We start from the raw sequence: 17791 nt of genomic DNA, 5'->3' as shown, positions 1-17791 counted from the left end.
GCTGAGTGATATCACAAACACTGAGTATGATGTTAGCCTGTCACATAATTTGATTACTATGGTGATAAATCTTAATCTGGCTACACTTCACCCATTTAATCTATCTACTGTTTATCCAGCTACCATTATTTTCATATAACATTTAGGTAAAAATAAGCTTACCATACATTTATTCCATGCAGTGACTTTACACCAAAGGTGAGTGACATCACAAAGCCTCTTTATGATATAAGCCAGTCACATGATTAACCTATTAAGGAGATACTATAATTCCCAACATGTTTGCACTGGCCCACTGATATCTATCCACTCATCCATCTAACATTATTTTTATGTAACAGTGGTTTCCAAACTGGGTTCCAACGGCTGAAACTTACAGCAGTCTGGCCGGCCTGGAAATCTGCATCCACCAATGCAGACCATGGCCTTGTCCCTCCTTGAAAACGGGGGTGACATGCCCCTAATTCCAAGAACGGAGACCATCCACCTCCAAAGGCTGCAGCTTGGGAGGGTCTGAGGGGGAGATTGTAGGACCCGTTCTGCGCACACACAGACCACTCACCATCTGTAATGTTCGATAACCATTGGGCACATCAAGTCCAAAGCTCAGATAACAATTCTTCCTATAAACCAGAATGGAATCGGTATGATATATTGATGGATGGGATGCCGGCGGTGAAAAGACTGACGCCAGCATCCCGATAGTGAAGAATCCCGGGCATGTGGATCGGGATCTTGACATCTGGGATCCCGTCCACCGGCATCTTGAACGGATCCCAACCAGAATATATTGGCAAATAGTGCATACCATTGTGTTCTACCAGAGTGCCATCAGTTGTCCTCATGTGACACTTGTTTTACATAACAGGACAAATGGGATTCACTGGAGAATCGGAAAGAGTCTGTTGAACTTTTCCAATATGTCAGTCTGATGACACTAGACAGCATCATGAAGTGCGCCTTCAGTTACAACAGCAATTGCCAGACAGACAAGTAAGTCATTTTACCAGGGTGGTGCTTTTGAATTTTTGGTCTTGCTGATGCCTTCATTTTCCTCCTAACACAATGTCACTGGCCCTGTCACATGCAGACCTGTCCTCACTAATACATCCCTCATCTCCTGATATACTCTGTGCTGCTGGAGACCCTTCTCCTCCCACTATATAACTCTCAGTCTGTGACTTCCTGCTGCCTCCATTCCCCTCCTCACATCATGTCACTGCCCCTGTCACATGCAGCCCTGTCCTCACTAACACATCACTCATCTCCTGATATACTCTGTGCTGCTGGGGACCCTGTTCCTCCCACTATATAACTCTCAGTCTGTGACTTACTGCTGCCCCCATTCCCCTCCTCACATCATGTCACTGCCCCTGTCACATGCAGCCCTGTCCTCACTGACACATTACTCACCTCCTGATATACTCTGTGCTGCTGGGGCTCTGGTCCCCTCACTATATAACTCTCAGTCTGTGGCTTCCTGCTGCCCCCATTCCCCTCCTCACAGCCTGTCATTGCCCCTGTGAGAGAGAGGCGTGTCCTGGGAGGAGGCAGTTTCTGTGAGCTGCTGGTGTGTTGCTGACTTGGCAGTGGAGCAGGGGTTTCCCCTGTCACTTCCCCAGGAGGGATGGATCCTCCTGGGGGAAAGAATTCCCAACCCTGTGCTGATCAGGAGTCTGCAAAGCTGAGGAGGAGAAGTGCCTGGGTATTGTCGGCAGCTGGCCAGCCTGGTGCGAGAAGAGGCAGCGGTGCAGGTGCAGCTCCAATGAAGCAATTGGAGCTAGGGACGGCTCCCCCCAAACCTCCGGAGGGTACTCCCCGAGTGAAGTAACTCAGGGTGGAGTGGCAGCGGCCAATGTCAGCCCTACCGGGGGTGAAGCGGGATGGGGTTGTTCAAGTCAAGATGGAGGGAGAGGAAGCCGCCAGCAGTGACATGGAGTCAGCAGCAGAAAGTGTCCTCAGCGAGGAGGATGAAGAGTATGCTGGGCGAACAATTGAGGAGTTACTGAAAGAATCAAGAAAGCTCTCTCTTAGGTTAAATGCTAAGAAGAAAAAAGACAACCACTGTTATAAGTGTGAAAAGCCGGCATTAAATGATGAAGTTCAGTCAATATTGACAGCCCTTGAAAGGGTTAAAGCAAGAATTACTGCATTAAATAGGATTAAGAGAATGAAGTGGCTGAGCAAAGGCATGCTGAATTACTGCAAACAGCTGTGGTGAAGGAGTTCCCAATTACAGAGTAGCGGAGCACCTGCAGGCTGCTGTGCAGTGTGGTGCTGAAGGCAGTAATGAAGTGGTTTGTGCTGACATGGCAGATTCCAGCAAGTGCAGGGGCCAGAGAGGAAGGATTCCAGCATGGAAAGGAGATGATCGGTGGAGGGCTTTTTCAGTGAACCAGTGAACCCTCAGGTGAGTGACTTTATGTGTGGTGCTTGGGGCACAGAGGATGAGGGGTTCCCTTTGTCTGTTGTGCCTCTAGGTGCCCCATATGGATCAGTTCCACCTAGGGAAGAGAGTGGTGTGGCTGATGAGGCAGCTGAAGCTGTGGTTAGGGCAGAGATGGGCATCGTTTTGGAACAGTTTCGGTTAGAAGAGGCCAAGCAGAAGGCAAGCACAGAGGGACATTCACTGAATAAGCCAGCAGCGGACTGCATTGTGCCTGATGTTGTGGTGGCTTTGAGAAGGGTGCCCAGAGAAGTGCACGGTGGAGATAGGTGCGGTAAAAGTGTTGTGGTCAGTGTGGCAGTAAATTGTCAGATGGCACAGGGGTTGCCTGACCAGAATAGATCGGGGCTCCCGCAGGAGCAAAAACTATGATAGAGATTGTGTATGGTGACAGAGTATGGGATCTGTGTATGGTGACTCTGTATGGTGACTGTGTATGGGATCTGTGTATGGTGACTCTGTATGGTGACTGTGTATGGGATCTGTGTATGGTGACTCTGTATGGTGACTGTGTATGGGGTCTGTGTATGGTGACTGTGATAGAGATGGTGTATGGTGACTGTGTATGGTGACTGTGATAGATATGGTGTATGGTAACTGTGTATGGGGTCTGTGTATGGTGACTGTGATAGAGATGGTGTATGGTGACTGTGTATGGTGACTGTGATAGAAATGGTGTATGGTAACTGTGTATGGGGTCTGTGATAGATACTGTGTATGGTGACTGTGTATGGTGACTGTGTATGGTGACTGTGATAGATATGGTGTATGGTAACTGTGTATGGGGTCTGTGATAGATACGGTGTATGGTGACTGTGATAGATATGGTGTATAGTAACTGTGTATGGGGTCTGTGATAGACACTGTGTATGGTGACTGTGATAGAGATGGTGTATAGTAACTGTGTATGGGGTCTGTGATAGATACTGTGTATGGTGACTGTGTATGGTGACTGTGATAGATATGGTGTATGGTAACTGTGTATGGGGTCTGTGATAGATACTGTGTATGGTGACTGTGTATGGTGAATGTGATAGATATGGTGTATGGTAACTGTGTATGGGGTCTGTGATAGATACTGTGTATGGTGACTGTGTATGGTGACTGTGATAGATATGGTGTATGGTAACTGTGTATGGGGTCTGTGATAGATACTGTGTATGGTGACTGTGTATGGTGACTGTGATAGATATGGTGTATGGTAACTGTGTATGGGGTCTGTGATAGAGACTGTGTATGGTGACTGTGTATGGTGACTGTATGGTGACTGTGATAGATATGGTGTATGGTAACTGTGTATGGGGTCTGTGATAGATACTGTGTATGGTGACTGTGTATGGTGACTGTGTATGGTGACTGTGATAGGTATGGTGTATGGTAACTGTGTATGGGGTCTGTGATAGATACTGTGTATGGGGTCTGTGTATGCTGACTGTGATAGAGATGGTGTATGGTGACTGTGATAGATATGGTGTATGGTAACTGTATGGGGTCTGTGTATGGTGACTGTGATAGATATGGTGTATGGTAACTGTGTATGGGGTCTGTGATAGATACTGTGTATGGGGGTCTGTGTATGGTGACTGTGTATGGGGTCTGTGTATGCTGACTGTGATAGAGATGGTGTATGGTGACTGTGTATGGTGACTGTGATAGATATGGTGTATGGTAACTGTGTATGGTGACTGTGATAGATATGGTGTATGGTAACTGTGTATGGGGTCTGTGATAGATACTGTGTATGGTGACTGTGTATGGTGGCTGTGATAGATATGGTGTATGGTAACTGTGTATGGGGTCTGTGTATGGTGACTGTGATAGAGATGGTGTATGGTGACTGTGTATGGTGACTGTGATAGATATGGTGTATGGTAACTGTGTATGGGGTCTGTGATAGAGACTGTGTATGGTGACTGTGATAGATATGGTGTATGGTAACTGTGTATGGGGTCTGTGATAGAGACTGTGTATGGTGACTGTGTATGGTGACTGTGATAGATATGGTGTATGGTAACTGTGTATGGGGTCTGTGATAGAGACTGTGTATGGTGACTGTGTATGGTGACTGTGTATGGTGACTGTGATAGATATGGTGTATGGTAACTGTGTATGGGGTCTGTTTATGGTGACTGTGATCGATATGGTGTATGGTAACTGTGTATGGGGTCTGTGATAGATACTGTGTATGGTGACTGTGATAGATATGGTGTATGGTAACTGTGTATGGGGTCTGTGTATGATGACTGTGATAGAGATGGTGTATGCTAACTGTGTATGGGGTCTGTGATAGAGACTGTGTATGGTGACTGTGTATGGGGTCTGTGTATGGTGACTGTGATAGAGATGGTGTATGGTGACTGTGTATGGTGACTGTGATAGATATGGTGTATGGTAACTGTGTATGGTGACTGCTATAGATACTGTGTATGGGGTCTGTGTATGGTGACTATGTATGGGGTCTGTGTATGGGGTCTGTGTATGGTGACTGTGTATGGTGACTGTGTATGGTGACTGTGTATGGGGTCTGTATATGGTGACTGTTTATAGGGTCTGTGTGTGGGGTCTATTTATGGTGACTGTGATAGATACTGTGTATGGTGACTGTGTATGGGGTCTGTGTATGGGGTCTGTGTATGGTGACTATGTATGGTGTCTTTGTATGGGGTCTGTGTATGGTGACTGTGTATGGGGTCTGTATATGGTGACTGTTTATAGGGTCTGTGTATGGGGTCTATGTATGGTGACTGTGAAAGATACTGTGTATGGTGACTGTGTATGGGGTCTGTATATGGTGACTGTGATAGATACTGTGTATGGGGACTGTGTATGGGGACTGTGTATGGGGACTGTATGGGGACTGTGTATGGGGACTGTGTATGGTGTCTGTGTACGGTTACTGTGCACGGTGACTGTGCACGGTGACTGTGTACGGTGACTGTGTACGGTGACTGTGTATGGAGTCTGTGTATGGAGTCTGTGTATGGAGTCTGTGTATGGTGACTGTGTATGGTGACTGTGTATGGTGACTGTGTATGGTGACTGTGATAGATACTGTGTATGGGGTCTGTGTATGGGGTCTGTATATGGTGACTGTGTATGGTGACTGTGTATGGTGACTGTGTATGGTGACTGTGTATTTGGTCCGTGTATGGTGACTGTGTATGGTGACTGTGTATGGTGACTGTGATAGATACTGTGTATGGGGTCTGTGTATGGGGTCTGTGTACGGGGTCTGTGTACGGGGTCTGTGTACGGGGTCTGTGTACGGTGACTGTGTACGGTGACTGTGTACGGGGTCTGTGTACGGGGTCTGTGTACGGGGTCTGTGTACGGGGTCTGTGTACGGGGTCTGTGTACGGGGTCTGTGTACGGGGTCTGTGTACGGTGACTGTGTACGGGGTCTGTGTATGGTGACTGTGTATTGGGTCTGTGTATGGTGACTCTGTATGGTGACTGTGTATGGGGCTGTGTATGGTGACTGTGTATGGGGACTGTATGCTGGTGCTGGCCAGTGCTGATGTAGCAGCTACATTTATAAGTGAAGATGTGAGAAGAGGGGAATGTGTTACTGCTAAACAAACTGTACCTGGGACTATGGGCTCTATTTATTAACATTATTTTTACTAAAATAAAGTGATAAATGCTGTTTTGTGCTGTCACACCCTTTTCACGTTATTTTAGTATCACCTATAGTTATTACAGGGCAATTGGAGTAGAATTAGTAAAATTCTACTCCAACCCCCAGTATCACTTATTGTTAGTAAAGCAGATCGCATTTCCCATAATTGTAATGGGAAATGTGATTTGACCACAGTTACTAAAAATAAATTGTAAAATAATACCGGGGGAAGCCCTGTGATAATAACGTTACCTGGAGGTGGCGTTATCCAGGGTCTCCCCCGGTTACCGGCCTCCTGCCCTGCTCTAACTGGGAGAGCAGAGGCGGGAGCCGGTACCAGTAATCAGCTATGTGGTCTAAGAAGACCGCAAGCTGATTGCTGTAAAAAAAAAATTAAAAAAAAATTAAACATTTTTATTTTACTTACCTGCATCCAGGGACCGGTGATCGGGCCTCCGGTGATGTCTTCCCTCCGGTCAGCTGGTCTCCCACAGTGCACTGGGGCCCGGTCATCAGGTGATCGGGCCCCAGTGCAGTATGGGAGATCACCTGATCGGGGAGCCTGGAGAAGATCACCGGAGGCCAGGAGGATGCAGGTAAGTGTAATGAAGGGAGGGGGGGTCGCGGGGGTCCGCGATCGTGGGGGGTGGGGCTTAGCGCAGGGGGCGGGGTTTAGCATCGGTGGGGGGTAGTAGCAGTGGTCGGTCGGCGCATGCGCGGGCTCTTAGTCGCGGTATTTTTTCCGAAAATACCGCGACTAGAGTGCGGATGGGATTCGCAGGGACAGAGCTTTATCGCAAGCTCTGTCCCTGCAAGGGATTTATAGTAAATCCCTGTGATATTGCCTGAATTCGCAATGCGAATTCACTCGGTAATATCACACTACAATCCGCATTCAATATGCGGATTGTAGTAAATACAGCCCTTAGACACAATGTTTGCATAAGACAATGGGCTCTATTTACTACAATCCGCATATTGAATGCGGATTGTAGTGTGATATTACCGAGTGAATTCGCATTGCAGGGAGCGCTGCAGTGTAATATGTAATCTCTGTGGGGAAGATGGGCACCCTTATTGCAGATGCCCCTGGGCCAGCCACAATAGCAACCCAATGCAGGAAGAGAGGGGGAGGAGGCTGTAAGAAGAAGGACACAGGTACCAGTAGTGATTAATGCAGTATCAGAGCAGAGGGAAAGGGTGGAGGAAGTACCATTTCAGGAGGTTAGGAGAGGGGTGGAGGAGGAGCCATTTCAGGAGGTTAGGAGAGGGGTGGAGGAGGTACCATTTCAGGAGGTTAGGAGAGGGGTGGAGGAGGTACCATTTCAGGAGGTTAGGAGAGGGGTGGAGGAGGTACCATTTCAGGAGGTTAGGAGAGGGGTGGAGGAGGTACCATTTCAGGAGGTTAGGAGAGGGGTGGAGGAGGTACCATTTCAGGAGGTTAGGAGAGGGGTGGAGGAGGTACCATTTCAGGAGGTTAGGAGAGGGGTGGAGGAGGTACCATTTCAGGAGGTTAGGAGAGGGGTGGAGGAGGTACCATTTCAGGAGGTTAGGAGAGGGGTGGAGGAGGTACCATTTCAGGAGGTTAGGAGAGGGGTGGAGGAGGTACCATTTCAGGAGGTTAGGAGAGGGGTGGAGGAGGTACCATTTCAGGTGGTTAGGAGAGGGGTGGAGGAGGTACCATTTCAGGAGGTTAGGAGAGGGGTGGAGGAGGTACCATTTCAGGAGGTTAGGAGAGGGGTGGAGGAGGTACCATTTCAGGAGGTTAGGAGAGGGGTGGAGGAGGTACCATTTCAGGAGGTTAGGAGAGGGGTGGAGGAGGTACCATTTCAGGTGGTTAGGAGAGGGGTGGAGGAGGTACCATTTCAGGAGGTTAGGAGAGGGGTGGAGGAGGTACCATTTCAGGAGGTTAGGAGAGGGGTTGAGGAGGTACCATTTCAGGAGGTTAGGAGAGGGGTTGAGGAGGTACCATTTCAGGAGGTTAGGAGAGGGGTGGAGGAGGTACCATTTCAGGAGGTTAGGAGAGGGGAGGAGGAGGTACCATTTCAGGAGGTTAGGAGAGGGGTGGAGGAGGTACCATATCAGGAGGTTAGGAGAGGGGTGGAGGAGGTACCATTTCAGGAGGTTAGGAGAGGGGTGGAGGAGGTACCATTGTAGGAGATTAAGAGAGGGGTGGAGGAGGTACCATTGTAGGAGGTTAAGAGAGGGGTGGTGGAGGTACCATTTCAGGAGGTTAGGAGAGGGGTGGAGGAGGTACCATTTCAGGAGGTTAGGAGAGGGGTGGAGGAGGTACCATTTCAGGAGGTTAGGAGAGGGGTGGAGGAGGTACCATTTCAGGAGGTTAGGAGAGGGGTGGAGGAGGTACCATTTCAGGAGGTTAGGAGAGGGGTGGAGGAGGTACCATTTCAGGAGGTTAGGAGAGGGGTGGAGGAGGTACCATTTCAGGAGGTTAGGAGAGGGGTGGAGGAGGTACCATTTCAGGAGGTTAGGAGAGGGGTGGAGGAGGTACCATTTCAGGAGGTTAGGAGAGGGGTGGAGGAGGTACCATTTCAGGAGGTTAGGAGAGGGGTGGAGGAGGTACCATTTCAGGAGGTTAGGAGAGGGGTGGAGGAGGTACCATTTCAGGAGGTTAGGAGAGGGGTGGAGGAGGTACCATTTCAGGAGGATAGGAGAGGGGTGGAGGAGGAGCCATTTCAGGAGGTTAGGAGAGGGGTGGAGGAGGTACCATTTCAGGCGGTTAGGAGAGGGGTTGAGGAGGTACCATTTCAGAAGGTTAGGAGAGGGGTTGAGGAGGTACCATTTCAGGAGGTTAGGAGAGGGGTGGAGGCGGAACCATTTCAGGAGGTACCATTTCAGGAGGTTAGGAGAGGGGTGGAGGAGGTACCATTTCAGGAGGTTAGGAGAGGGGTGGAGGAGGTACCATTTCAGGAGGTTAGGAGAGGGGTGGAGGAGGTACCATTTCAGGAGGTTAGGAGAGGGGTGGAGGAGGTACCATTTCAGGAGGTTAGGAGAGGGGTGGAGGAGGTACCATTTCAGGAGGTTAGGAGAGGGGTGGAGGAGGTACCATTTCAGGAGGTTAGGAGAGGGGTGGAGGAGGTACCATTTCAGGAGGTTAGGAGAGGGGTGGAGGAGGTACCATTTCATGAGGTTAGGAGAGGGGTGGAGGAGGTACCATTGTAGGAGGTTAAGAGAGGGGTGGTGGAGGTACCATTTCAGGAGGTTAGGAGAGGGGTGGAGGAGGTACCATTTCAGGAGGTTAGGAGAGGGGTGGAGGAGGTACCATTTCAGGAGGTTAGGAGAGGGGTGGAGGAGGTACCATTTCAGGAGGTTAGGAGAGGGGTGGAGGAGGTACCATTTCAGGAGGTTAGGAGAGGGGTGGAGGAGGTACCATTTCAGGAGGTTAGGAGAGGGGTGGAGGAGGTACCATTTCAGGAGGTTAGGAGAGGGGTGGAGGAGGTACCATTTCAGGAGGTTAGGAGAGGGGTGGTGGAGGTACCATTTCAGGAGGTTAGGAGAGGGGTGGAGGAGGTACCATTTCAGGAGGTTAGGAGAGGGGTGGAGGAGGTACCATTTCAGGAGGATAGGAGAGGGGTGGAGGAGGAGCCATTTCAGGAGGTTAGGAGAGGGGTGGAGGAGGTACCATTTCAGGCGGTTAGGAGAGAGGTTGAGGAGGTACCATTTCAGGAGGTTAGGAGAGGGGTTGAGGAGGTACCATTTCAGGAGGTTAGGAGAGGGGTGGAGGCGGAACCATTTCAGGAGGTACCATTTCAGGAGGTTAGGAGAGGGGTGGAGGAGGTACCATTTCAGGAGGTTAGGAGAGGGGTGGAGGAGGTACCATTTCAGGAGGTTAGGAGAGGGGTGGAGGAGGTACCATTTCAGGAGGTTAGGAGAGGGGTGGAGGAGGTACCATTTCAGGAGGTTAGGAGAGGGGTGGTGGAGGTAACATTTCAGGAGGTTAGGAGAGGGGTGGAGGAGGTACCATTTCAGGAGGTTAGGAGAGGGGTGGAGGAGGTACCATTTCAGGAGGTTAGGAGAGGGGTGGAGGAGGTACCATTTCAGGAGGATAGGAGAGGGGTGCAGGAGGAGCCATTTCAGGAGGTTAGGAGAGGGGTGGAGGAGGTACCATTTCAGGCGGTTAGGAGAGGGGTTGAGGAGGTACCATTTCAGGAGGTTAGGAGAGGGGTTGAGGAGGTACCATTTCAGGAGGTTAGGAGAGGGGTTGAGGAGGTACCATTTCAGGAGGTTAGGAGAGGGGTGGAGGCGGAACCATTTCAGGAGGTACCATTTCAGGAGGTTAGGAGAGGGGTGGAGGAGGTACCATTTCAGGAGGTTAGGAGAGGGGTGGAGGAGGTACCATTTCAGGAGGTTAGGAGAGGGGTGGAGGAGGTACCATTTCAGGAGGTTAGGAGAGGGGTGGAGGAGGTACCATTTCAGGAGGTTAGGAGAGGGGTGGAGGAGGTACCATTTCAGGAGGTTAGGAGAGGGGTGGAGGAGGTACCATTTCAGGAGGTTAGGAGAGGGGTGGAAGAGGTACCATTTCAGGAGGTTAGGAGAGGGGTGGAGGAGGTACCATTTCAGGAGGTTAGGATAGGGGTGGAGGAGGTACCATTTCAGGAGGTTAGGAGAGGGGTGGAGGAGGTACCATTTCAGGAGGTTAGGAGAGGGGTGGTGGAGGTACCATTTCAGGAGGTTAGGAGAGGGGTGGAGGAGGTACCATTTCAGGAGGTTAGGAGAGGGGTGGAGGAGGTACCATTTCAGGAGGTTAGGAGAGGGGTGGAGGAGGTACCATTTCAGGAGGATAGGAGAGGGGTGCAGGAGGAGCCATTTCAGGAGGTTAGGAGAGGGGTGGAGGAGGTACCATTTCAGGCGGTTAGGAGAGGGGTTGAGGAGGTACCATTTCAGGAGGTTAGGAGAGGGGTGGTGGAGGTACCATTTCAGGAGGTTAGGAGAGGGGTGGAGGAGGTACCATTTCAGGAGGTTAGGAGAGGGGTGGAGGACGTACCATTTCAGGAGGTTAGGAGAGGGGTGGAGGAGGTACCATTTCAGGAGGATAGGAGAGGGGTGCAGGAGGAGCCATTTCAGGAGGTTAGGAGAGGGGTGGAGGAGGTACCATTTCAGGCGGTTAGGAGAGGGGTTGAGGAGGTACCATTTCAGGAGGTTAGGAGAGGGGTTGAGGAGGTACCATTTCAGGAGGTTAGGAGAGGGGTGGAGGCGGAACCATTTCAGGAGGTACCATTTCAGGAGGTTAGGAGAGGGGTGGAGGAGGTACCATTTCAGGAGGTTAGGAGAGGGGTGGAGGAGGTACCATTTCAGGAGGTTAGGAGAGGGGTGGAGGAGGTACCATTTCAGGAGGTTAGGAGAGGGGTGGAGGAGGTACCATTTCAGGAGGTTAGAAGAGGGGTGGAGGAGGTACCATTGTAGGAGGTTTAGAGAGGGGTGGAGGAGGTACCATTGTAGGAGGTTAAGAGAGGGGTGGTGGAGGTACCATTTCAGGAGGTTAGGAGAGGGGTGGAGGAGGTACCATTTCAGGAGGTTAGGAGAGGGGTGGAGGAGGTACCATTTCAGGAGGTTAGGAGAGGGGTGGAGGAGGTACCATTTCAGGAGGTTAGGAGAGGGGTGGAGGAGGTACCATTTCAGGAGGTTAGGAGAGGGGTGGAGGAGGTACCATTTCAGGAGGTTAGGAGAGGGGTGGAGGAGGTACCATTTCAGGAGGTTAGGAGAGGGGTGGAGGAGGTACCATTTCAGGAGGTTAGGAGAGGGGAAAAGAATAAAAGGAAAGGTGAAGGCAGAGGAATTGTATTGAGCAATACATTTGATGTGTTTTCTTCAGGTGATGAAGATGGAGAAGCTGTAAGGGAGAATGGGGAGCTATTCTTGGTTATGAAAGCAAGCAGGAAGGTGGCAGGCAAGAAGACAAGATAAGTGGAGAGTGGTGGTGTGGGAAAGAATGGGAAGAAAAAGAGGAAAGAAAATCAGGAGGAGGAGGAGGGTCAGGATGGCCTGGAATGGGACTCAGTTGGGGGAGGTGATGTGCTTATAGTGACTGATAATGTGGTAGAGGAAACTCAGGATCTGGTGGTGGAAGAAGAACAGGAGGAGTCTCAGGGTTCCATGGTTGGGCCCAGTGGGGCACAAGGTGGTAATGAACCTGGCTTGGGAGGTCAGGTAACAAAATAGGTCCCTAAGCCACCTGATTCTGGATCCTTTCATCAGGAAGAGTTCCTTGTAGGTGGTCAGGGGGAATGCAGGTAGTGGTAGGAATCCCTATGATAGGGAAGACTGGCCCAAGTGGGGTTAGTCTATAGATTATTGTATTGTTTTTCTGTGATGGATATAACCTTTGAAACATGGATCCCCATCCTGTACGATGTGGCACTATTAATGTGGCTTCCGTTGCTTCCGAACGTGCTCGTAGGTTGGCCTTTGATTTTTTTCAACACGGTTGAGGTTGATTTTTTGTTTTTGCAAGAGACTAGGTTTAGTAAATTGGATCTCCTCCACAAAGCAAAACGCGAGTGGAGGAAGTGTCCTTCTTACTGGTCTCTTGTGGCTGAGCCGTACGGTGGAGTGGCAGTACTTTTTACTGACATGGTAACTGTGCACAAGGTTATAGAATTGCAAGCAGGTAGATGTATGATTTTGGATATCAACATGAAGGGACAGGACCTAAGGTTGATCAGTGTTTATGGGCCACAGACGTCCTCGGATAGGAAATGTCTCTTTATGGAAATTAAACCTTTCCTTTTTATGTCTCAGCAGGTTATCTTTGGTGGTGATTTTAATACCGTTACTAGGCCAAAGGACAGGGGAGGTTCAAGGAGACCCCTGGGCCCTGATTCCCATTTTTTAGTTAGTATGGTTAGTCAGGCTGGTCTTGTGGATGTGCATATTCATCACTCACCTGACCTCACGGGTTTTACTTATTTTAGTGGTAGCCATAGGTCTAGAATAGATAGGTTTTTTGTTAAGGAGTCTTCTAAAACCTCATCTCTAGGGGTGAGGTTGGTGGAATTCTCCGATCACGGTTTTCTCTCAGTAGCTTTGAATGCCTCAGAAAGGGTGGAGCCTTTGAACTCGGAGCTTCTAGAGGAAGAGAGGGTTAGGTAGTCTTTCAGGGTCTTCTTTCAATCTCGGGAGACACTTTTGGGGGCTGGTTGGAGTAGATCTCAGTGGTGGGAGGTGATAAAAAATAGAATCCGTAAGATTTTTCGTGGGCTCATAGCCAAGAAAATCTTGATAAAACAGAATTCCTACCATAACCTGAGAAAGAAATTAGATTTCTTGATCTCTGATGAGGGAGATAGTGGGGAAATCTTCCAGGTGAGGGCCCAGATGAAGGAATTTCAGTATAACCGGCGGCATCCTTGGTTCTGGAAAGGGATTATGGAACGTACCACTCACCGGATCCTTACCAGAGCTGTAGGAGGTCAGTCGATACCAAACAGATCAGAGGATTGGTAAACGGACAGGGTGTTCTTCATATTGATAAGAAGGGCATTCTGGATGTCATTATGTCTTATTATTCTAATCTTTTATCTGAGCACTCACTTGTCAGAGAGAGGATGGAGGAATTTCTGAGGGGGACACCAGGTCTGAATCCTCAGGTTGTGTCTCTTGACTCTTTGGAGAGTGATATAACGGTGGAGGAAGTTAGTAAAGCGATAGTGGGGTTAAACCCCAAAAAGTCACTAGGACCAGATGGGTTAACATCTGAATATTTTAAGACCTTTTCAGACCTCCTAATTCCCCGACTAGTGGAAGTGTTTAATGAAAGCATGGACGAGAGAATTCTCCCTCCTTCCATGAGGTTATCTGCTCTTATTTTACTCTCCAAAGAAAAGGACCCATCTTGTATTGAGAACTGGGACCCCATAGCCCTTCTTAATATAGACAGGAAGATTTTGGCAAAAATACTGTTTAATAGGCTATCAGAATTTTCTGAGCTGTTGCTTTCACCTTCTTAACACTGCACGGTGAAGGGTCGTAACACCTTTAGTGCTGTCCTTGGTGTCCAGGGGGCCATTGAGCGGTGCAGACTGAGAAGTGGGGAAAGTACCTACTGGCATTGGATCAGTGTAAGGCCTTTGACTGGGTAAACCATGAGTACCTTTGGGCCTTACTGAAATGGTATGGTCTTCCAGAGTGGGTGGTGAATTGGTTGCAGGCTATTTATTGTCAGGCTGAAAGCTTCCCACTTGTGAATGGTTGGGTGGGTCCCACATTTGGCGTGGGATTTGGTGTCCATCAGGGTTGTCCCCTGAGCCCCCTCCTATGTTTTTGCAATCTATCTATTCATCAGTAGGGTAGAGAATGGAATTATGGGGGGGTGCAGCTGGGCCCGGAGTCACAACTGAAGGTGGTGGCCTATGCGGATGATGTCACAATGGTTCTGTCTTCACGGGCAGAGGCTCATTACAGGAAGGTAGAGAGCTGGAAAAGATGGAAGTTATCTTTGAGGGAAAAGGTTGACCTGTGCAAAACCTACCTGATTCCTATTTTTTTATATGTCAGTTATGTGTTTTTTTCCTTAATCTATGTGGTCAAGATTGAATTCCTTGTTCTTCCTGCTGTTGTGGGGAAATAGGATCAATATAGTCAAGAGGGGCATCACCTACATACCGAGGAAAGTCTGGGGTTTAGAAATTGGTAAACCCTGTTGCTTTTTTGTAACAGCTTTCTTAAAACTGAACTTTGGGAGTATGTTTTTTAGATGCTCCCCCTCGGTGGGTAGAGGGCTTTATTTTGTAGGTGTCTCCCTTCCTCAGTTTGAGGATAGAGGGAGGCCAAGTGAGAAGTTTTTGGATTCGGCATGGTTACCTCCCGATCTATGTTATCTAGAGCTTGAAGGTGATAAGGCAATATGGTGTGGAAGTGGGTGAAGTAAAAAAACTTTTCCAGAAGGGAGTTGGGGAAGAGAACTTTGCAGACCCACTTCCATGTCCCGCTGTCACTGAGGGACTGTCCGGATGATGTCACTTTGGCCAGGCTAACTCTGTTAAATTCCCAGAGGTTACCGCAGAAGTTTTAAGATATCACCTGGCTCTCTTTCATGTAAAGCTTTATGTTGGAGGGAGCCTCAGCTGGAGGAATGCCTGTGATCCTGCTTGCCCATGGGAGGAGTGTCCAGGGGCGGAGGAGATGATGGACCATATCCTGCTTGAATGTCCCTTTAATGTAAAAGTTTGAGGAGGTATCAAGGGCCATTGGTATCCCATGCCTTTCGGGTCTTAGTTACCCTGAGTGGGCTTATGGGGCAGTCAGAAGGTATGGTTGATTTAATTTGAACACAATTTATTTAGTTAGTTTAGCGGTTAGATTTCACACATGGAATGCACGGTGTCATGTTACCATAAGGAAAAAGGTCCTCCCCTGTGAAGAGGTGGTGGGTTTAATTCTACAAGAGGTGAAGAGGATGATGGATCTGGATAATAAAAGGCTGGATGCTGTCAGCTGGTCTCATTGGTGGGGTCAGTTAAAGCCCCCTTGAGTGGGCGGTAGACAGTCTTTACTATGCCCAGCTATGGGTTCTTTTTCTGCTTTCACTCCCCCATAGATTTTTGATGTTGTTATTTTTTTTTTTATGGAAAGGTTTGCATATATCTACCTGTGGGTGTTAGATAGTGCTGAAGGGTAATGGTAGGTTAAATTTAGATAAATTAGTGTGTGATGTAGATAGTTTAGGGGTGTCTTTAAATCCTTGCTTAGTTTTCCCTTGGAGGGAGTGGAATGTATATAGGTGGTAGGTTCAGTAGTTAGTATTAGTTTTGTTTGTGGGGATTTAATATGATGTAATATTATGGTTACCTATGTTTTTTTTTTGGTTATGTGTATATATATATATATTCTGTTTTATGAATTTATTTAGATTTTATGTTGCAAGTTTTAAATAAAATGAGGCATGTCCTAATATACTCTGTGCTGCTGGGACCCTGCTCCTTCTACTATATAGCTCTCAGTCTGTGGCTTCCTGCTGCCTCCATTCCCCTCCTCACATCATGTCACTGCCCCTGTCACATACAGCCCTGTCCTCACTAACACATCACTCATCTCCTGATATACTCTGTGCTGCTGGGACCCTGCTCCTCCCACTATATAGCTCTCAGTCTGTGGCTTCCTGCTGCCTCTATTCCACACCTCTCATTATGTCACTGCCCCTGTCACATGCAGCCCTGTCCTCACTAACACATCACTCATCTCCTGATATACTCTGTGCTGCTGGGGACCCTGCTCCTTCTACTATATATCTCTGTCTGTGACTTCCTGCTGCCTCCATTCCCCTCCTCACATCCTGTCACTGCCCCGTCACATGCAGCCCTGTCCTCACTAACACATCACTCATCTCCTGATATACTCTGTGCTGCTGGGAGCCCTGCTCCTCCCACTATATAACTCTCAGTCTGTGGCTTCCTGCTGCCTCCATTCCCCTCCTCACATCATGTCACTGCCCCTGTCACATGCAGCCCTGTCCTCACTAACACATCACTCATCTCCTGATATACTCTGTGCTGCTGGGGGACCCTGCTCCTCCCACTATATAACTCTCAGTCTGTGACTTCCTGCTGCCTCCATTCCCCTCCTCACATCATGTCACTGCCCCTGTCACATGCAGCCCTGTCCTCACTAACACATCACTCATCTCCTGATATACTCTGTGCTGCTGGGAGCCCTGCTCCTCCCACTATATAACTCTCAGTCTGTGACTTCCTGCTGCCTCCATTCCCCTCCTCACATCCTGTCACTGTCCCTGTCACATGCAGCCCTGTCCTCACTAACACATCACTCATCTCCTGATACACTCTGTGCTGCTGGGGACCCTGCTCCTCCCACTATATAACTGTCAGTCTGTGACTTCCTGCTGCCTCCATTCCCCTCCTCACATCCTGTCACTGCCCCTGTCACATGCAGCCCTGTCCTCACTAACACATCACTCATCTCCTGATACACTCTGTGCTGCTGGGGACCCTGCTCCTCCCACTATATAACTCTCAGTCTGTGACTTCCTGCTGCCTCCATTCCCCTCCTCACATCCTGTCACTGTCCCTGTCACATTCAGCCCTGTCCTCACTAACACATCACTCATCTCCTGATACACTCTGTGCTGCTGGGGACCCTGCTCCTCCTACTATATAGCTCTCAGTCTGTGACTTCCTGCTGCCTCCATTCCCCTCCTCACATCCTGTCACTGCCCCTGTCACATGCAGCCCTGTCCTCACTAACACATCACTCATCTCCTGATATACTCTGTGCTGCTGGGGACCCTGCTCCTCCCACTATATAACACTCAGTCTGTGACTTCCTGCTGCCTCCATTCCCCTCCTCACATCATGTCACTGCCCCTGTCACATGCAGCCCTGTCCTCACTAACACATCACTCATCTCCTGATATACTCTGTGCTGCTGGGGACCCTGCTCCTTCTACTATATATCTCTGTCTGTGACTTCCTGCTGCCTCCATTCCCCTCCTCACATCCTGTCACTGCCCCTGTCACATGCAGCCCTGTCCTTACTAACACATCACTCATCTCCTGATACACTCTGTGCTGCTGGGGACCCTGCTCCTCCCACTATATAACTCTCAGTCTGTGACTTCCTGCTGCCTCCATTCCCCTCCTCACATCCTGTCACTACCCCTGTCACATGCAGCCCTGTCCTCACTAACACATCACTCATCTCCTGATATACTCTGTGCTGCTGGGGACCCTGCTCCTCCCACTATATATCTCTGT

General features: G+C 49.2%; 1 protein-coding gene across 1 annotated transcript in view; it reads left to right on the top strand.

Moving 5' to 3' along the window:
• The window catches only part of LOC148435881 (cytochrome P450 4B1-like), a 351835-nt gene that overhangs the window by 159499 nt on the left and 174545 nt on the right, over positions 1 to 17791 (top strand). Inside the window, exon 5 of the mRNA XM_088465383.1 lies at positions 869 to 993. Coding sequence (XP_088321509.1) covers positions 869 to 993 — 125 coding nt within the window. The remainder of the gene's footprint in view (positions 1 to 868; positions 994 to 17791) is intronic.

The sequence above is a fragment of the Taudactylus pleione genome, unplaced genomic scaffold, assembly GCF_031769625.1.
Source record: "Taudactylus pleione unplaced genomic scaffold, aTauple2 ptg001987l, whole genome shotgun sequence".
NCBI classification, from domain to species: Eukaryota; Metazoa; Chordata; class Amphibia; order Anura; family Myobatrachidae; genus Taudactylus; species Taudactylus pleione.
The sequence above is the reverse complement of the archived record's forward strand: the minus strand, read 5'-3'. Positions and strand labels throughout refer to the sequence as shown.